This window comes from Rhinoraja longicauda, chromosome 1 (genome assembly GCF_053455715.1).
Source record: "Rhinoraja longicauda isolate Sanriku21f chromosome 1, sRhiLon1.1, whole genome shotgun sequence".
Taxonomy (NCBI): domain Eukaryota; kingdom Metazoa; phylum Chordata; class Chondrichthyes; order Rajiformes; family Arhynchobatidae; genus Rhinoraja; species Rhinoraja longicauda.
In genome coordinates, this window is record NC_135953.1 from 101,507,909 (window position 1) to 101,529,594 (window position 21,686).

General features: G+C 43.8%; 1 protein-coding gene across 2 annotated transcripts in view; it reads left to right on the plus strand.

Moving 5' to 3' along the window:
- The window catches only part of LOC144595816 (putative E3 ubiquitin-protein ligase HERC4), a 56,361-nt gene that overhangs the window by 12,949 nt on the left and 21,726 nt on the right, over window positions 1-21,686 (plus strand). For both annotated transcript variants that reach the window (XM_078403519.1, XM_078403527.1), the window contains exons 7-15: window positions 2,840-2,946; window positions 6,140-6,204; window positions 7,373-7,497; window positions 8,849-8,908; window positions 11,537-11,621; window positions 14,358-14,550; window positions 18,972-19,159; window positions 19,563-19,649; window positions 20,725-20,820. In XM_078403519.1, the coding sequence (XP_078259645.1) occupies window positions 2,840-2,946; window positions 6,140-6,204; window positions 7,373-7,497; window positions 8,849-8,908; window positions 11,537-11,621; window positions 14,358-14,550; window positions 18,972-19,159; window positions 19,563-19,649; window positions 20,725-20,820 (1,006 nt within the window). The remainder of the gene's footprint in view (window positions 1-2,839; window positions 2,947-6,139; window positions 6,205-7,372; window positions 7,498-8,848; window positions 8,909-11,536; window positions 11,622-14,357; window positions 14,551-18,971; window positions 19,160-19,562; window positions 19,650-20,724; window positions 20,821-21,686) is intronic.

The window sequence follows — 21,686 nt, forward strand, 5'->3', positions numbered from 1 at the left end:
AACCAAGGGCCACAGTCTTAGAATAAAGGGGAGGCCATTTAAAACTGAGGTGAGAAGGAACTTTTTCACCCAGAGAGTTGTGAATTTGTGGAATTCTCTGCCACAGAGGGCAGTGGAGGCCAAATCAATGGATGAATTTAAGAGAGAGTTAGATAGAGCTCTGGGGGCTAGTGGAATCAAGGAATATGGGGAGAAGTTGGGCACAGGTTACTGATTGTGGACGATCAGCCACGATCACAATGAATGGCGGTACTGGCTCGAAGGGCCGAATGGCCTCCTCCTGCACCTATTTTCTATGTTTCTATCACATTCCAACTTCTCTACTTAGTATCCTGACTAAAGAAGGACAATGTATCAAAAGCCTTCTTGATCTGCCTATTGTGCCATCTTCAGGACACTATGTACCTGCATTCCTAGATCCCTCTGCTCTGCAGCACTCCCCATGGCCCTGACATTCACTGTGAAGGTCCTGCCCTGCTTTGATTTCCCTAAATGAAACACCTCGCACTTATCTGCATTAAACCCCATTACCTATTCCTCTGTCCACTTGCCCAGCCAATCAAGATTCTTCTGTAATTTTTGATAACTCTGCCTACAATACCACCCACGTTAGTGTCATCTGCAAACTTCCTAATCATCCCTTGTACATTCTCAACCAAATCTTTGATATAAACCACAAACTGCAATGGACTCAGCACTGAACCCTAAGGCACACCACTAATCACAATCTCCAGTCTGGAAAACAATCTTCCATCATCACCCTCTGCTTCCTTCCATGAAGCCAATTCTCTATCCAGGGGGCTAACTCTCCCTGGGTCCCATGCAATTTTCCCTTCCAGAGCAAATGGTTTGCTGATGTCCATATGGACAATGTTTATGGCTTTGTCCTCGTCAACCTTTTTAGTTACTCGAAAATGTGAATCAGATTTGTAAGACATGATCTCCCATGTACAAAACCATTGTGACTATCCCTAACCAGCCCCAGCCTATCTAAATGTATATACAGGTGTTCCTCAACTTACAATGGGGTTACGTTACGATAAACCCATCGTAAACCGAAAATATCGTAAGTCGAAATGCATTTAAATACACCTGATCACGTGGCCGGAAGCGATTTATGGGTCACTGCCGTTGCCCAGCGTTTGCACCATTGTAAAGTCAAAATATTGTAAGTCGAAGCATCGTGAGTCGGAGAGCATCTGTACATCTTATCCCTCAGAATACTCTCCAATAAGTTGCCCTTATAACTAAACCTATCAAGATCCAGTAATAACCTGGTGCATCTTTTCTGCACCCTTTCCAACTTAATGACCTCCTTGGGGCTGTTGAGACAAATGCCAAGTTTGTGTTCCATTATGGTAGTTTAGTTTAGTTTAGAGATGCAGCGCGGAAACAGAACTTTCACCAGGTCCGTGCCGCCCAGCGATCCCCGCACATTAACACTATCATATACACACACGAGGGACAATTTTTACTTTTACCAAGCCAATTTAACTACATACCTGTACGTCTTTGGAGTGTGGGAGGAAATCGAAGATCTCGGAGAAAACCTATGCAGGCCACGGGGAAAACTCCGTACAGACGGCACCCGTAGTCGGGATCGAACCCAAGTCTCCAGCGCTGCAAGCACTGTAAGGCAGCAACTCCACCGCGGCACCACCATGCTGGTGGATTCAAATGGACCCGGAATTTTAATAAATAAGGCTCGTCTTGATAATGGCAAATGGGAATTTTTTGGATTGTTAAGACCCCATCTGCTTTGATAATGATCGTCACAGAAGGAAATCTGTCATCTTGGTTTGTCTTATGTAGAACATAGCAAAGTGCAGCCCAGGAACAGCCCCTTCGGCCCATAATGTATGTGCCAAACATGATGCCAAGATAAACTAATCTCCTCAGCCTGCACTTGATCCATATCCCTCCATTTCGTACATATGCATGTACCTACGTAAAAGTCTCCTCAATGCCACTTATATGTGAATCCAGGCCCACCAACCTCGATTGACATGAACTGCTGTGTGTGTTCAGGGCTAATTCAGGATACCAATAATTGATGGCATTGTCAGCATCCTGTGAACAATCAAATAAAATAAAAAAGATTTCAGAAAGTCAGTAAAACCAGCAGCCAATACTTGTGCAACTATGTGTTGATGCTCGAATGTTGTTTTTTTTAACCTGTTACGATTAGTTCTGTAATTTTTAAGGGGACCATTGCAAATGACAGCTTCATGTTTTTTATGCATCTTTAAGTACAAATCAGGGATTCACAGGTCCACCACCAATTTTCCAGCAACTGGTGGCACTTCCTTTGATCCGGAGAAAATTCTGAGCGCACTTGAAGCCCCCCTTGGAAATCCCCTTAAAATGTGGGGTGGCCGATCTTGATCGCATCGGGACTTCCGCGCTGATCAGCTGGACATATTTGCCCCCTGCGACCGGTGCTCTGGAACTCTGGTCTGGCCGGAGCCGGCAGATCCGTTCCCATAGCCGACTTCCGAGGCCGACTTTGTGGGCCGGTATCTCAGCCACCCGACAGCCAAGGTGGACTGTCCTTGTACCATCAACTCCTCTCGGAGGCCGTGACCTCTATTGGTCCGGCAAAACGGATAATCCAGCAAGGCTCTTGAGCCAAGGGTACTGGAAAATCAGTGGTGTGCCTGTATAAATTATTGTGACATATGGTTATTCTCTGAACACAGTAACCAATTTACTAGATTTTGTAGAGCATGAGATAATGTTCTGGATATTGAAATGTACCATCTAAATCCATGGTAGAAGGCAACAAAATTGATTCATTACACACACAAGGTGATCTTATTTTTTGACTTGTGTTGTTTAGCTTCCACACACTCGCCTACATCCCCTCCTCTGATCTTGTTGTTTCCTTTGGCTCTGCAAAACGAGATAAAACGGAGAAAGGGTCATCAAGAGGCCAAGTTTATCAAGGTAACCATACTCCAGGAACTCACTCCTGACTTTATATTTAGTTTTCATCCTGTAATATTTTAATACATTTTGTGAGATTAGATCACTTCTGTTCTTCAAGTCTAACTGGCAATTATAGAAACGTTATTTCCTTGGTTCCCCTCTCAATGCCATTGTCCTGCCTTCTCCCCATGACCTTTAACACCTGTACTAATCAAGAATCTGTCAATCTCCGCTTTGTGTCATGCAGCATGGAAACTCGTCCATGCCCTTGCCTTAGTTGGTTAAGACACCCATTAAAGCTGGTCCCAACTTCCTGCATCTGGCCCATATCCTTCCTATCCATGTACCTGTTCAAAAATCTCTTTAAATCTTTGTTATTGTGAACGTTATCAATGGCCTGCAATAAGATTCGACCAAGCAGTTTATTTGGTCATTTCACGTTGATATATGTGGGAACTTGCTGTTTGTTGATTGGATGCTGTGGGTTTCTTCATTAAAGCAGATTGATTTCAGCTCACCTTCAACAAAGTTGAAAATGTCAGGCTACTGTTGAGTAAGAATTAACATGGTTTGCTCTTTAATTGGCTATTTGGGGTTTTTACAACAGAGCGGAAGGGACTTAAAAGGTGCTATCAAAATGCAATTCTTTTTTTCCAGTTGAAACTCTTGATGTATTTCTAGATTAATTAGTTTACTCGTGATGGCACAGTGATAGAGGGGATAACAACACAAGTTTGATGCTGACCTCTGTGAGTGCATGGGGTGCCTTCCGGCTGACCTAGCTTCCTCCACATCACGAGTACATACTGGTTGGTTGTTGGTCAACTGGGCACAATTTATTAAACCTAGTGCTGATGAACGGAAGGAGAAAAGGCACTTGGACAGGTACATGGATAGGAAAAGTTTAGAAGGATTTGGGCCAAACGCAGGCAAATGGGACTAGCTGGGATGGGACAACTTTTTCAGCATGGACATGTTGGGTTGAAGGCCCTGTTTCCGTGCTGTAGGACTGTGACTTTCTGCCTCTAATCGGGATTGTTAATGGGCACGTGAGCGAACAAAGTTTACATAAACGTAATTGGGGAGATGGGAATGATAGGATCACGCCCGGCGCGGCCGCGGGACACCATTCTGCTTTAGTTAAACATTTTGTTCAAGATGGCCGCGCCGTTGTGTTTGGCTGCCTGGCACTGTATGTTTCTTTTTTTTTTCCTAATCAGATGTGCAGCACTTTGGTCAACGTGGGTTGTTTTTAAATGTGCTATACAAATAAAATTGACTTGACTTGACTCTCAAAAAAGTTGAGAACATTAGAATGAACATTTCCCCTCCCACCCGTGACCTAGCTGTCTCACTAGTCTGTTCATCTAAATTGGACTGTTTCCAACCCGTCACTCTATCCTCCCTTGCAAAGCTTGTCTCCGCTATGAAACCTGCAACCTGCCCCCTTGATCCTGCCCCCACTGCCCTTCTGAAGGATGTCATTGCAATAGCCGGTCCCAGCATCCTCTCTATTATCAACAGTTCTCTGGCCACTGGCACTGTTCCAACCTGTTTCAAGCACGCGGTGGTCCAGCCCCTACTGAAAAAACCTAACCTAGACCCCACCTTGCCTAGCAACTACAGACCCATTTCCAAACTGCCATTCCTGTCAAAAGTCCTTGAAAAGGCAATTCTAAACCAATTAGTGCCCTACCTGCACCAAAACACCATCCTGGAAAGTTTCCAGTCAGGTTTCAGAGCCCACCACAGCACAGAGTCTGCCTTGTTGAAGGTACACAACGACCTGCTTCTCGCCATCGACACTGGCGACTGTGCAATCCTGCTCCTTCTCGACCTCAGCGCAGCGTTCGATACAGTGGACTACACCATCCTTATTGACCGTCTCCGGTACGCGGTTGGCATTGATGGCACTGCCCTGAGCTGGTTCGCTTCGTACCTCAAAGATAGGAGTTTCGCCATCAACATAGGCAGTTATTCCTCTGCTCCAGCTAGCCTCTCCTGCGGAGTTCCACAAGGCTCCATCCTAGGCCCCATTCTCTTCTCTCTATACATGCTCCCCCTTGGCCAAATCATTCAAAGGCACGGCATTTCTTTCCACTGCTATGCCGATGACACTCAGCTTTACCTCCCCCTGAAACCCAACAACCAGTAAAATTTAAACAGCCTCTTACACTGCCTTGAGGACATAAAATGTTGGATGGCACAGAACCTCCTCCAATTAAATGAGAGCAAGTCTGAGGTCATCCTATTCGGCCCCCCCGACTCCATCAAATCGATAACAGGCAGTCTTGGAAGCCTATCCTGCCTAGTCAAACCGCATGTCAAAAACCTCGGCATGATATTTGACTCTGCATTAAAATTTGATAAGCAAGTCAACGCTGTGGTAAAAGCCAGCTTCTTCCAACTTCGTACCATAGCTAAAATCAAACCTTTCCTCCAATTCGACGACACAGAAAAAATCATTCACGCTTTCATTTCCTCCCGCCTACACTACTGCAACTCCCTATACACTGGGATCAGCCAATCTTCCCTGTCCCGCCTGCAACTGGTCCAAAACGCCGCAGCGAGACTCCTGACGGGTACCCGTAAAAGGGACCACATCACCCCGATTCTGGCCTCTCTCCACTGGCTCCCTGTACGGCACAGAATCAACTTCAAGCTCCTCCTATTCACGTATAAAGCCCTAAATGGACATTCCCCCCCCCTACATCAAAAATCTTCTAACCCACCTCTCTAACTCCAGGTCCCTCAGGTCGGCCGACTTGGGGCTACTCACTATCCCGCGGTCTAGGCTTAACTCAGGGGTGACCGCGCTTTTGCGGTTGCAGCTCCTAGACTATGGAACAGCATCCCTCTCCCCATCAGAACTGCCCCCTCCATCGACTCCTTTAAGTCCAGGCTCAAAACCTATTTCTACTCCCTAGCGTTTGAGGCTCATTGAGGAGGCGCTGTGAACTGTTTGCGTGCTACTGTATGTTTCATTTTTTTCCTTAGTACCTAATCAGATGTACAGCACTTTGGTCAACGTGGGTTATTTTTAAATGTGCTATACAAATAAAATTGACTTGACTTGACTTGACTCTAAGAGCCAGCATGGACAGGATGGGAGAATGGACTCCGTCTATGTCATAAGGAAATATTTTTAAAAATTGGATGCATGTGTGAAGTTCCAAATATAATTGTTTTACCTAACTTGTGTTTCTTACAGAGTCACAAAATTCCAACGTTTACAAGATCTTTGCAGGAGCAAACATGAATTTTATTCAGACGCATGTAAGTTCTTGGAGCTTTGTGCTAGATATCACTGCCATCTTTTGTTTAATTGAAAGACATAGCATGGAAACAGACCTTTCGGCCCACTGAGTCCATTCCAACCATCAATCTCCCATTCACACAAGTTCTATGTTATTCCACTATTGCATTCAATCCCAACATACTAGGTTCAATTTACAGAGGCCAATTAACCTGCAAACCCACACGTCCTTGGGATGTGGGAGGAAACCGGAGCATAGAGTCATACTGCATGGAAATAAGCCTTTTGGCCCAATTTGCCCAAACTGACGAATGCTTCATTTAAATTAGTCCCACCTGCCTGTATTTGGCCCATGTCCCTCTAAAGTAACCCCTGGTTAAGAACTACTGCTCTGACCCAACCTATCCCATCCATGCGAGGAGAGGAACAACGGTTCGCTGGACGATCTGGACGAATGCGATGGCTGGAGGCCCGGCAGCAGCCTGGGGCTTGCCTGGATCAGGCACCACTCCAGAAGACAGAGCGCGTGGACTGGACTGGGCATTGAAAATGGCACCAAAACCTGGCGACTCTTGCATGCAGTCTCAATGGACTATTTCTATACACTTTGTATTTATTGGGGATTATGCTCGGGCATGGCGATACTTTACTGAACTGTATGCAGAAAAGGAATTTCCCTGTGCATATGTACATGTGACAATAAAGAACCATTGACCAATCAACCTGGATTTCTGCTCCCCTGGCCTCTGCTTCCTATCCCTTCCCTCCTCTGGGACCATCTGCCCATCATCCCTCCCTTATCTGTTTCCACCTATAATTCACCAGCCTCTGTCTGTGATCTCCCCCCTCCACTCCCCCACCTCATCATATCTTCCTGGTTCCACCTGTCACCTACCAGCCTCTGCCACACTCTTCCCTCTCACTTACTTATGTGCATGATTTTCCTTCCGCATTGTCAGACCACAGCCAATAAGTTGACAATCTCTATTCTTCCACAGTTGCTGCTTGACCCGCTGAGTTCCTCCAGCAGTTTGTTTTGTGCTTCCAGAATAAGCTCCTGGGTCTAGATCTTCCAGCCTCAGAAGAATCATCAACGGCTTGCTGTTGTGTCTTTTATCCATTTAACGACTCTCCATTTATGCCCAATTTCATAGACTGATTCCTTTAATTGTTGACTTTCTCTTTCAGCTTCCAATACCTGAAGTTGACCTTGGCTGCACAGAGAAGACAGAGCAGATACTCACATTGGATGGAACTATTGTTGAGAGATGGATGAACATTGGGCATGGAAAAGAAAGAACCAATGCAGAAGAGTAGGCATTGTTTATATATTTTTTTGGTTTGTCCTAAGTCTTTGTCAACAGATGTTTTTGGACCAAGAGTCAGACAGTGTGGAAACAGGTCCTTTGGCCCAACTTGCCCACACCGACCAACATGTGCCATCCACAGTACTCCCACCTGCCTGCATTTAGCTCATATTGGTCTCAACCTGTCCTGTCCATGTTCCTGTCTAAATGGCTCTTAAACGTTGGGATAGTACCTGCCTCAACTACCTCCTCTGGCATAGACCCACCTCCCTTTGTGTGAAAAGTAACAATTGAGAATATTTGTGATCTTGTGTAAATTCTCTTCAGCGGGTCACTCAATGCCTAATTGCTGGAGAACTTGTCTTTTGTTTTGTTGAGAAATAATATAATGGATACATAAGGCACAGAAGAGGACCACTCAGTCTTTTGAGTACGTAACAGCCCAGGTTTTGAAAAGGCTGCTCAATTTATCATTAATCCTCATAGATTAATAACATTTTCCTCTTCGTGCACCTATTTGTAAATTAATATTTGGTCTATTTCTATCAAATTTTGAGGCAACATATTTTAGATCAAAATAGCTTGGAGAGCTCGTTTCAGCTGTGATTTTCCCAGTGTGATAACTTCGCAACCCTGGAATTACTAATGGAGCTGATTTGCCAATAAGAAAGCACACGCAGTAACGTTTAGAGGGATATGAGTCAAACGTGGGGAAAGGGACCGGCTTAGATGGGCACATGGTCAGCATGACTAGTTGGGCCGAAGGGCCTGTTTCCATGCTGTATGGCTTCATATAGTTCAATCCAAACAATACCCTCAGTTTTCTTCCATCAGGCTCCTGGAAATCCTTTAGTTGGAGAGCACCTGTAGTCAGGATCGAACCGGGTCTCAGGTGCTGTAAGGCAGCAACTCTACCGCTGCTCAACACTTACACACTTTTGTCTCCTTTTCAACTCCACCCTCTGTCCACCCATCTGCCGATCACAACTCCTCGTACCTGTATCCACCCATCACTTCATAGGATTTGTCCTACCCACTTCTCCTTTCCTACTTTCTCCCCCCTATTACGATCAGCCTGAAGAAGGGTTCCAACCCAAAACATCATCTATCCATGTCCTGCAGAGATGCTGCCTGACCTGCTGAGCTAGTCCAGTACTTTGTGCTTTGCTCGAGATCAATCCTTCTCCTGCTTCCAGAGTCTCTGCTAACATTTGCAAATTATTGCAATTGACAGGAAGTAAAATCACTTTTAGGAAGGGCAGTTTTAGATTTTTCTTAGCTAGAGTTTTCTTTGCCTTAGTTTAGAGATCACAATATTAAACGAGCAATTGAACACTTTTTGTCTTTCCTATGATAGGGAAATTGATCTGATATTTTCGTCGCCGTCCTGCCTCGTTGGGAGCTTCCTCAAGCCAAGGTGAGTGGAATAAAATCTTCACAGTTTAATGAATCTGGATTTATTAAACAAAAATCAATAAGTTGCAGATGTGGTAAATCCAAAATAAAAATAGAGAATGCTGAAACTACACAGCAGGTCAGGCAGCATTTCTGGGGAAAGAACGAGCAAATATTTCAGACGATAGAAGGTGGTTATCCTGGAAAGTTAATTCTCTCTCACTCTCCACAGATACTGCCAAGTACATCCAGAATTTTAATTTTAGTCTTGTTACACTTCAAGGTGTGAAAAAAGATAGTCTTAAAAAGCTGGAGTAACTCAGCAGGTCAGGAAGCATCTCTAGAGAAAAGGAATAGGTGAAGTTTCGGGTCAAGGCCTTTCTTCAGACTGTGAGTCAGGGGACAGGGAAACGGGAGATAGAAAAAGGTACATAGAACAAATGAATGAAAGGCATGCAGAAGGACAAATCAAAGCCAGCAAAAATAATCAGGGAAAGGTGGAGCCCACAATGTTCCATTGTGATCCATGAAGCAGGTGATAACGAGTGGATACAAACAGTGCAACTCAGCAGGACGACAGTGAAACTAGTACGGCAACTAGGGAGGGGAATGGATGGAGAGAGAGGGAATGAAAATGAGATACTGATCTTCAGGTCATGCTAACGATTGGTAAACTTACCTTAATTGCTTGGAGCATAGAGTATAACATTTAGAAAATCACTTTACAGCTGTAAAAGACTGGTTCGGGTGTGTTTGGAATATTGTGTGGAGCTTTGGTGGCCCCATAACAGGGAGGATGTGGAGGCTTTGGGGAGGGTGCAGAAGAGGTTTATCAGAATGCCGCCTGGATGACGGGGTATAAGTTAGCTAAAGGTTCATAAGTTCTAGAAGCAGAATAAGGCCATTCAGCCTGTCAAGTCTACTCTGCCAACAAGGAGAGGTTGGACAAAATTGGATTGTTTTCTCTGGAGCGCCAGAGGTCAAAGGGGAGATCAGATAGTAGAAGTATATAAAGTTACGAGAGGGAGAGATAGGGTTGAGGGACAGAAGCTGTTTCCCAGGGGGGAAATGTCAAAGACTACAGGCCACATCCTTAAGGTGGGGAGGCAAAGATTAAAGGTGATGTGTAAAAGGCAAAGAGTGGTGGGGGCCTGAAACGTGCTGCCAGGGGTGATGGTGGAGACAAATACAATGGTGGCACTTAAAAGAGGCTTTTAGATAGGCATGTAGATGTGCAGAGAATGGAGGGGTATGGATCACATGCAGGCAGAGGAAATCAGTTTATATTGGCATCATGTTTGCCACGGACATTATGGGCTGAAGGACATGTCCCTGTGCTGTCCTCTTCTATGTTCTTTGTTCTACATAAAGTGTTTCATTCCCCATTATCATGAGCAGCCACTGTTGTATTCGAAGGTGTATGTACAGAGTGATCCCATAATCACCGATGACCACGTCACTTTGATTTTTAATGGTTGAAGGATTGTGTTTAAAAATATTGCTTGGTGATGTGTGCATAACACCTGGATGTTCCACATGCCTGAGACGGAAGAACTGCCATGATACAACGATCTTGTGTAAACCCTGTGTGGATTTCAAGTGCCTGGACTGGGACTTGCACCAGTTTTGTTATGACTGACAAATGCAAGTGTGCTATGAAGGCCAAATGTTACTTTAACCTTTTGATGAGTAAGCAAAAGTTACTTGTGATCTTGCATTATTTTTTCAGATTGTTTTGAACTTGGACTTTAGTTTAGAGATACAGCATAGAATCAGGCCCTTAGGCCCACCAAGTCCACACTGAGCAGTGATCATCCATTCAGACGAGTTCTATGTTATTCCCACTTCCTCATCCACACCATATACGAAAAGGGCAAATTTACAGATGTGTTTGTAGGTTTAGTTTTAGATAAAGTTTCCTTTCTGAATTTCAGTTTTCGAGATACAGCGTGGAAACGGGCCCTTCGGTCCACCTAGTCCATGCGACCAACGATCCCTGGTTTATTAGTTCTACTCACTGGGGACGATTTACAAAGCCAGTTAACCTATAAACCTACACATCTTTGGAATGTGAGAGGAAACTGGAGCACCCGGAGAAAACCCATGTGACCACAGGGAGAACATACAAACTCCACACTGACAACCAACACCCGAGGTCAGAATCGAAGCCGGGTCTCTAGCACTGGAAGGCAGCAGCACTACCCGCTGTGCCACCTGGCATAGTTTCTTTATGAAAAAAAATGTTTATTAACTGCATGTCCCACTATAGGAAAATACAACTTTTTATTGGATAAAAACCCAGATTCAAGCAAGATTAAAAAGAAAATTTTGTGTGTTACCATAATGCCATATGTTTGGAGAACATTTAAAATATAAGATATGGAATTCTAAGTGGTTAATTTAACTGTATTGCGAAATATTATGTGTAGGAAGGAACTGCAGATGCTGGTTTAAACTGAAGATAGACACAAAATGCTGGAGTAACTCAGACAGCATCTCTGAAGAGAAGGAGTAGGTGATATTTCGGCTCGAGATCCAAGAAGAGTCTTCACCCGAAACGTCACCTTTTCCTTTTCTCCACAGATGCTGTCTGACCCTTGTAAAATATTATGTTGTGGATGTATGGTAAGTTTTAATCTTTGCCTTACAGTGATGGAGACCAGTGCAATGTCGACTTGGAATCCGCCAGAGAAATATTTAAGAAGCTTACTGAAAAGGACTGGATTGTCGATGTGGTAAACATTTGCAGCATTTCATTTGGATGACTTGGTTATGATTTCACCGTATGAAAACTGGACATCCATAACCATGGAAAATACATATCGTGTTAACCATTTAATTCTTGCCATAATTTACATGGAATTAGATTATTAGAATGCAGTCATTAAGCCGGATGGAGCCATAAAGTTAACCATTCAGGTCAAAGACATTTTGTCACTCATCCTTTGTGATGATCAAAACATAAAGTGCTGGAGGAACTCACTGGGTCAAGCAACATCAGTGGAGGGAATGGGCAGGCAACATTTTTAGTTGGGACCTTTCTTCAGGCACTTCAGACAAGTCGCCTCTCCATTCCCTCGTCAGAATAAGGAAATCATAGGGGAATGAAGGACCAGGGGACATAGGTTTAAGGTGAAGGGGGAAAGATTTAATGGGTGTATGGAATGAGCTGCTACAGGAGGCTGTTTAGGCAGGTACTATCGCAACATTTAAGAAACATTTAGACAGTTACATGGATAGGATAGCTTTAGAGGGATATCGGCCGAACACAAGCAGGTGAGACTAGTGTAGATGAGACATGTTGATCGGTGTAGGCAAGTTGGGCCAAAGAGAGAGCTAGATAGAGCTCTTAAAGATAGTGGAGCCAGGGGGTATGAGGAGAAGGCAGGAACGGGGTACTGATTGTGAATGATCAGCCATGATCACATTGAATGGCGGTGCTAGCTCGAAGGGCCGAATGGCCTAGTCCTGCACCTATTGTCTATTGAGCCTGTTTCCATGCTGTATGACTCAATGACCATGACAATTATGCTCTTATGAGATGAAAGTGGGATAACGTAGAACCACTATGAATGTGAATGGTCAGTGTCGACTTGGTGGGCTGAAGGGCCTGTTTCCATGCTGTACCCCTCCCAACCCTTCCGAATTTGGCGGAAAGTTTCCGATTTCTTATTTCATTTTCGCCATTCCGATTTCGCCTCACATTTTTCCGCAAAACAGTCGGTAATTGCAATTTGTCGATTCGGGCCGCTAGAGGTCGCTAGGGGTTCTGCGAGAAATCCCCCCGGCGTCCTGGAAATCTTCCCGAAAATGTGGCACCTAGGCTGGGCAAGGCAGCCAATCTCTACCTCATCGGGACCTCCAGGGACGATCGGTGGGTTGAATTTGCAACCTGTAGCCGGGGCTCTGGAACTCCAGCCCAGCTGGAGCCAGCACATCTTTCCCCATAGCCGACTTCCTTGGCCAGCTGGATAAAACAGCAAAGCTCTGGAACCAAGAGTGCCAGAAAATCAGTGGTGGAACTGTAATGGGTAAATATTAAATATAAGTGCAAGATTATATAACTATATTAATTAATCAAGACGTGGTTAAAATATAAAACACAACAGAAAAGCCAATGACCAACTTTTTGGGCTGATTATCAATTAATGTGCAAATTTATTTCAACAAGTACTTCCATATGTTTAGTCGAGTCGCATATATCAACTCTTTCTTCATAACTTAGTCATACATTTTATGACCATTGTTCTTTTATTCAATACCAAGAGAATTGGGATGTGAAAGGAAAAAGCAAAATAGAAAAAACAAAACAAAACAATCTTTTCTTTGTGTTGCATAAAGTATCTCTGTTCGATAACCTTTCTGTAAATAGCAGAATATACTCATGATCGGCCTGACCTTGTCCATGCAGTCCGAACTACAGACTGTTGGAAATAATAGTCGTTTTTCACACATGAATGTAGTGCAATGCGCATTTGGCGTGCATACTTTTTTTTGTTGCTGAAAAGTTGCATTACGCGCCATATTATGAATTTTTATGTAAAATTCTGAATTTTCGATATCAAAATTATGAATTTGTAAAATCAAATGCTGGGAGGTCTGCATGCTGTATCTCTAAAACTATGCTGGTTGTTTGCAAGGTTATAAGGTCATAAGTGATCGGAGCATAATTAGGCCATTCAGCGCATGATGTCTATTCCTGCAATAGATCATGGCTGATCTATTGCACCCCCCTAAACCCATTCTCCTGCATAGCCCCTGACACCCGTACCAATCAAGAATCTAATTATCTCTGCCTTAATGGTATCTTTAACTTTCTCAGTATCCTGTAAGGCAGTTGACATTAAGGCTGTCTCACCCCTGTGATGGATTTGTTTTGAACTATGGTGATTAATGGAGATGTATTCGATAAGCTCCAAGGACGGCATATTGGTGCAGCAGTTAGTGTTGCCTCTAAGATTTAAGGGATCCAGGTTCCTCTGACTGTATTTCAGTCGGCACTCCATTTCTCTTTTGCACATCAAAGGCTAATTGGTTGCTTTCTGTCGGTTAGTGACAAAAGATTCAAAGATGAGTTGATGGGTCTGTGAGAGTTGTAACTTTATAGGACTCTGTCCTGCATTGTACTGTTCTGTGTTCTATGAAATAAAGAGAGGGGAAGTGAGACTGTTAAGGTTGGGAAACGGCGGTAGAGCTGCTGCCGTACAGAGCCAGATACTGAGGCTCGATCCTGACCAGGGTGCTGTCCGTACAGATTTTGTGCGTTCTCCCTGTGTCCACGTGGTTTTCTCCCACATCCCAAAGACGTTCGAGTTTGAAGATGAATCGGCTTCTGTAAATTGTCCCCAGTGTGTCGGATAGAACTAGTGTACGTGTGATTTCTGGTCAGAGTGGACTTGGTGGGCCAAAAAGCTTTTTTCCACCCTGTAACTAAAAACTAAAACTAAAGTCAAAAAGCATTTGTTTTACAGATAACATCAAGCTTGGCATCAAAATTAATTGCAAAAAACCTTGGGATGTCTTGCCAAGATGAAGAAGCATTGATGATCTACTTGATTCTACCAGAGTGCTCTATAATGCAGCTTGAGAAGAACATCCCCACTTTGGTTGCCAGCTTTGTTAAAACTATCGCATGTCTGGAACCTGCCTCAAAAACTACATTGGGTAAGAGCCAAGCCAAGAACGGCAGGCGGCGCAGTGGTAGAGTTGCTGTCTTAAAGTGCCAGAGACCCGGCTTCGATCCTGACTCTGGGTTTTGGCTGTACGGAGTTTATACGTTCTCCCTCTGGCTGCTTGGGTTTTCTCCGGGTGCTCCGGTTTCCTCCCACACTCAAAAATCAAAACGTTTGTAGGTTAATTGGCTTTGGTAAAAAAAAATGTGAATTGTCCCGAGTGTGTAGGATAGTGCTGGTGTATGGGGTGATCGCTGGTGGGCACAGACTCGGTGGGCCAAATGGCCTGTTTCTGGGCTGCATCTCTAAAGTTAGGTCTAGAGTTTAGTAAATTGTGGCTCTTGTGCACGCATTTACTTATGGAGATTGAAGCAGGCTGGAGAAATAAGAAGCAGGAATTTCAACACTGCTCTGTTGAATTGACCCTGAAATGAATGAGGAATCTGCAACTGTCTGATAAAGTGGGGATGCTGTTTGGGCAGAAATGTTCTCTCAGTCTCTTGCATCTATGGGAAGAGATCATTGAGCCACTGACAGTTTTAAACCTTCACTGGCCACAAGTGAGGTACCAGATGACTGGAAGACAAAATGTGGTCCCCTTTTCCAAGAACATTAAAATAGCTGAGTGGGACAAGATTAACTTTTTACCTACTGATAGGCCGAGCAAGTTGCAGCATATAAAAGGGGAGGCATGGCCTCACAGAGCAACCATATTGGAGGTGGAATTGCTAAGCTTGAGATCTAAATGCAGAGGCTTTGACAAAGGGGTTCAGAGACTATAAGACAAGTCACGGTCTTTTCCTTCTTACAACTCAATACTAACTTCAATGGTAGAAATGGCGATCATTGGAGTGGTATGTGATCTGTGGGAGATCAAGAAGTCAATGTCCCTGACATGTATTTTTGCATATGGGGCTTGTTCTCGTCAGACCAGAGAAGATAGTCAGACTTCATGTCAGGCAGTTTGGATTTTTTGGGTCTGTGCATTACTTGAATTATAGATGTGTTTGCAGGTTTAGGTTTGGATTTAGGTTTATTATTATTGTCATGTGTACCGAGATACCATGGAAAGTCAAAATGTACGAACCTGCGGATCCTTTTTTCAATTCTAGTGATACAGCTTTGAAACAGGCCCTTCGGCCTATCAAACCTTTGCTGACCAATGATCACCTTGTACAATACTAGTTCTACCCTACACACTGGGGTCATTTTGTAGAAGCCAATTAACCTACAAACCTAATCGTCTTCAGAATGTGGGAGGAAACCAAAGCACCCGGAGAAAACACATGCAGGTCACGGGGAGAACGTACAAACTCTATACAGATGCAGAAGCTGTCGTCAGGATCGAACCCGGGTCGCTGACGCTGTAAGGCAGCAACTCTACGACTGCATCACTGTTCCTAGAAACATAGAAAATAGGTGCAGGAGTAGGCCATTTGGCCCTTCAAGCCAGCACCGCCATTTATCATATCATATCATATCATATATATACAGCCGGAAACAGGCCTTTTCGGCCCTCCAAGTCCGTGCCGCCCAGTGATCCCCATTAACACTATCCTACACCCACTAGGGACAATTTTTTACATCTACCCAGCCAATTAACACAGTACCCTCTTCCTGTTTTCTCTCCAAATCCCTTGATTCCGTTAACCCTAAGAGCTATATCTAACTCTCTCTTGAATACATCCAGTGAATTGGCCTCCACTGCCTTCTGTGGCAGAGAATTCCTCAGATTCACAACTCTCTGGGTGAAAAGGTTTTGCCTCATCTCAGTCCTAAAAGGCCGACCCTTTATTCTTAAACTGTGACCCCTGGTTCTGGACTCTCCCAACATGGGGAGCATTTGTCCTGCATCTAGCCTGTCCAATCCCTTGAGAAGTTTATATTTCTATAAGATCCCCTCTCATCCGTCTAAATTTCAGTGAATATAAGCCCAGTCGATTCATTCTTTCATCATATGTCAGTCCCGCCATCCCAGAAATTAACCTGGTGAACCTATGCTTCACTCCCTAAATAGCAAGAATGTCCTTCCTCAAATTAGGAGACTAAAACTGCACACAATACTACAGGTGCGGTCTCACCAGGGCCATGTACAACTGCAGTAGAACCTCCTTGCTCCTAAACTCAAATCCTCTCGCAATGAAGGCCAACAAGCCATTAGCTTTCTGAGGAGTACTGAGGAGGATTACTGTTGCAACAACACATCGTCAGTTGGGTAAAGCTCACGACAGATAGACATAAAAAGCTGGAGTAACTCAGCAGGTCAGACAGCATCTCGTGAGAAAAGGAATAGGTGATGTTTCTGGTCGAGACCCTTCTGACCCAGCTCACATCTCACGACAGTCTAGACACAGGTCGCGTTCCCTATTAGTGAATGAACAATCCCATGCTTGGTGAATGCTTTTTCATAATAATAGGAAGAACTCACATCGAAGTAGTAAAAAATTATGTTATGATCGCTTGGCTGCCACAAGCAGGCATGGATTTTAAGTTTGGGTTCAGGTTTATTGTAGTCATGTGTATTGAGATACTGTGAAAATCTTTGCATGTTATGGAAACAAATCAGATAATACTGCACAGAAATACAATCAAGCCAAATTCTTTATAGGTCAGGGATGATTATGTATTACCCAAGGTAAAATTTAAATATATATATTTTAAATTATTTACGTATAATCTGAAATGGTACAAAATGTTTTTCATATACATATTTATTAGATTTCTTCACATACCTAAGTATTTCTTGAAGAGTCATTTGTTTCATGAAGTTTGGGTTTTGGATCTTTTCCAATCATTGATATTTGTACCAGATATCTTCTACTGGACTCTGCTTCTAGAATTCGGTTCTGGTGACCAAGGACTATCTTCTAAATGAGCTTTGCTTTGCTTGCCAGTCAAGTCTGATTTCAGTTGTGTTACCACCCATCTGAATCTCAAATTCAACGATCAATCAGCTCTCTGTGGTAGTTAATCGTTTGCCGTAGCTACATCATTGCAGGTGCGACTTTATAGCTTTGTAAAGAATATCTTTTCCAACGAGAATTGTAGCAGTCCAAGGAGACACAAGAAACTGCCAATGCTGGAATCTTGAGCAAAATACACAATGATGGAGCAACTCAACAGGTCAGGCAGCATCTGTGGATGGTCTAGGTGACGTTTCAAGTCAGGATCCTTCCTCAGACTGATTGTAGTAGGGGGAAAAAGCTGGAAAAGAGGTGGGGTGGAATAAAATCTGGCAAGTGATAGGTGGAAACAGGTTAGTGCGGGTGGGGGGGGGGGGGGGGGGGTGTTGATTGGCATTTGGGAGGACTTGGGCTGGAAATGAAAAGGAGGCAAAAGGATGTTGTATAAGCAGAGGATATAGAGCCAGAGGGTGGGTTATAGATGGTGTCAAAGTCAAACTCTTCAATAAGACATGTGGACTTACCATCAGCAGTGAGTTTATTTTACTTGCACAAGGACAGAGTGTCACAGTCAAAGGCTGCGATCACAACTCTAAAATTGAGTCAGTATAACAGAGCATTTATACACCAAAAAGATGATTACTAAGGAAGTACACGGGTGAGGTAGATCGATATGTTAATTACCGGACCTATACTCTATACCTTTACATTACACAAAGGTCGAGACTTCTTGGCTCTGCACTTAACCGGGTACAAAGGGTAAGGATAATTAATATGTTAATAATACCGACACTAGATCGCAATCTGGCCCAACAGGATAAATGGATAATTGTGATTGTGTTCAATAGTGGTTTCCGGCTGGCGGTTTCTGAGGGCCACAATGAGCTAAGGTAAGGACAATGAGTATGGTAACTGACCGGTATTAGCGAGCATCTTTGGCGTTTCGCACGTAACGGAACAAAGGTGAGGGAACAATGTGTTAATGGTATGTGCATCAGTGGAAATAGCGATGGGTATTGGAACTCCTGACAGAACCCAAGATACACAGCAGAGGGCGTAGCACTGTTGGAAATGGTCTTGTGACGTGGAAGGCGCTCGCTGGTGACTTTATTAAATGTATTTAATAAATAAAGCACCTTCAACAGTTTTGGGACTTGCACAATGAAACGGGACGGTGGGGAGAAAGAGGAAGAAAGAGTGGTGGTAACGTTTTGCACGGGATGGGGGAACAGGAAAGAGAGGTGGGAGGAGGGTTGTTAAAATTGGAGAAGTCAATGATGTGGATCACTATCTCTTCCTGAAGAAATGGGTATTAAATGCTGGCCCACCAGTGATGCCCTGAAGAAGTATTTAATTATTGAAAGTTCTAGATTCAACTCTTGCAGGAGTGGTAAAGAAGGATGTTCCTGTCAACGATTCTAATAATAATTATTGTATACATATTCCGTGAATGTTCCCTGCCTTATTAATTTGAGAGTCGCCAATTATGTGTTTTCTTTTTAACCATTAGGAAAATACTGGTCGACCCTGAAACCGTCCAACCTGAACATACTGGTCCAGATGATCATGAACGTACTGGTCCAGATGACCAACTTGGTTCAACTTCTTGAATTCCAACTGCTAACCCAGCACCGCCAGTTTCAAGAATGTCCAATTGTTCTAAAAGAGGTTCTGGACGTACTGGAGTTGGTTTACAAAGTAAGTGTCATAAATGGAGAAAAACTTTAGACTTTAGAGAAACAATGTGGAAACAGGCCCTTCAGCCCACCGAGTCCGCACCGACCAGCGATCACCCCCGCACACTAGCACTATCCTACACACTAGGGACAATTTATAATCTTTACCAAAGCCAATTCACCTACAAACTTGAGCATTTTTGGAGAGTGGGAGGAAACTGGAGCACCTGCAGGAAACGTAATAACTCGTACAGACAGCACCAGGACCACAGTCAGGATTGAAGGTGGGTTTCTGGAGCTGTAAAGGTGCAAATCTACCGCTGCACCACTGTGCCATCCCTAAATGAAGCAGAAGTATCATGTTAGACATCAGCTAAAGCATAAAACAGGTGTCGCAAATTTTTTTTGTCTGTATTTCACCTTAGGCAAATAACAAGTCCGAAAATGGCATTCCAGTAAGCAAATTCTACATCAATCTAGAGGCCCTGTTTCCATTTGTAGGAGGCCCACTGGTAAGTTTCGAACAACATCCTCTGAACTGCTCGCTTCTGAATTAAGACCGAAGTTTGTACTTGCTTAATAGTTATTGCTGGCAATTTCTCTGCCGCTGTGCTGCGGTACTACCATGCTGCGGTCTTACTTCTGATGTTTTAGTTGTCATGCAAACCAGTACCCTGAGGTACAGGTGCAATGAAAAATCTTGCTTGGAGCGGTAACAGGCACATAGACTCGGGTAAACCCACAAAAACACAATGTGCATATAATCTTGCTTGGAGCGGTAACAGGCACATAGACTCGGGTAAACCCACAAAAACACAATGTGCATATAATACACAGAAAATATCTCGACGAAAGAAGACTAAAAAGACAAGTCATGCAAAAACAAACATAATTAGAAGAAAAAACACAACTCTCTAGCCGTGCAAGAGATGTTCCAAAGTGTTCTCTTTTCAAGACTGGATTAGGGCTATGTGGGTCAGTACAAGAACCTAATAGTTGCAGGAAAGTAGTTGTTCCTGCAACTTAAGACACTGAAATGTTCGCCCTTATGAGAAGAGGCAAACTCATGCCTTCTTCTCACTGATACTAACGGGCAGAGGCCGCAGAAGCCTGGACCGCTCCTTCAGACTTCTGCACCTCCTGCCTGATGGTACGCGTGACAATGTTAAACCTAAACCTCACTGCTGAAGCTGCTCAAGTTTGATCCTGACCTCTGGTGCAGTCGGTGTGCAGTTGGCAGGTTCTCCCTGGGAGCATGTGGGTTTCCACCAGGCACTTCCTTCCCACATCCAGAAAACATGTTAGTTCACAAGTCAGTTAAACACTGTCAAGTGCCCCTCGTGCTGGCAATTGACAGGCACGCGAGGGGGATCAATTACAGTGAAATACTCAGGTAAACGGGTTTGGTGGGATTTTTCTGAGATGGCATGGACTCTCTGTTAAGATCCATCTGACAGCATCTCCCTCACAGCACACTTTCAATGGGCCAAATGGCTTGCTACCATTTTGCAGGGATGTGCCACCTGCGAATATCACAATAACACTTCTGCTTTTTGTTTTATCTTACATGGCAATCACCTGGAAAAGCCCACTATTGCACGGTTTTTTCTCCCCTATTCATTCATCCTTGATCTATCTACCAAGACTCGGATACTTTACCAAGATTCAAATATGAGGATGCAGGTAAAGAACTCGATGGGTATGGGGCAAAATCTATGATTTCAAAGTGATTTTAAGATTCTCTGCCTCCCTGTCTTCCTCAAAGGTGCTCCTCAAAACCAGTCTCTTTGTCCAAGATTGTGGTCACCAGCACTGGTACAGTCATAGAGTTATACCGCACAGAAACAGGCCGTTTGGCCCAGCACATCCATGCCGACCAAAATGTGCATCTAAGCTAGTCCCATTTGGTCTATATATCTTTCTAAACCTTTCTTCTCCATGTCTTTGCCCAAGTTGTCTTTTATATGTTGTTATTGTTCCTTCCTTAAATTCCTTCTCTGGCAGCTCATTTCATAAACCTACCACCCTCTGAATGATGCCGCCAGTCCTAAATATTAGTGCCAAATTTGGTTTGATAATACTCCGATGAAGTGTGAAGGGTCATTTAATTACAGAAACAAATGTTGTTTACCACCACAAAATTACTTCCCTTTGCTCCTTGCACTCGCCAATCTCCCTAAAGCAGTCATGCAGGAAGATAGGTAATTGGGGGAGCCCAGTCTTTATTGCCCCAGTCACTGCCCCATCAATGTTCCTTGTTGTCCTGCGCACTATCCCATCAATGCCTACACATTGCACTAATCACTGCCCCTTCCTGTCCTGGTGAATAATCGTCAGTGCATGCACATTGTCTTGCTCGTTGCCCTGCACACTATCTTCCCGCTGTTTCACATCCACACCTCGGTGTTTATTCAACTCAATTTATGTAGCAGAGGATCTTAAATGCTTTAATCATAATTCTCTTGTCATGCCTGTTTCACGGATTTATACACACATGAACCCTTTGTTCCTGCATGTCTAGAATTTTGCTATTGATCCTATATGGTATC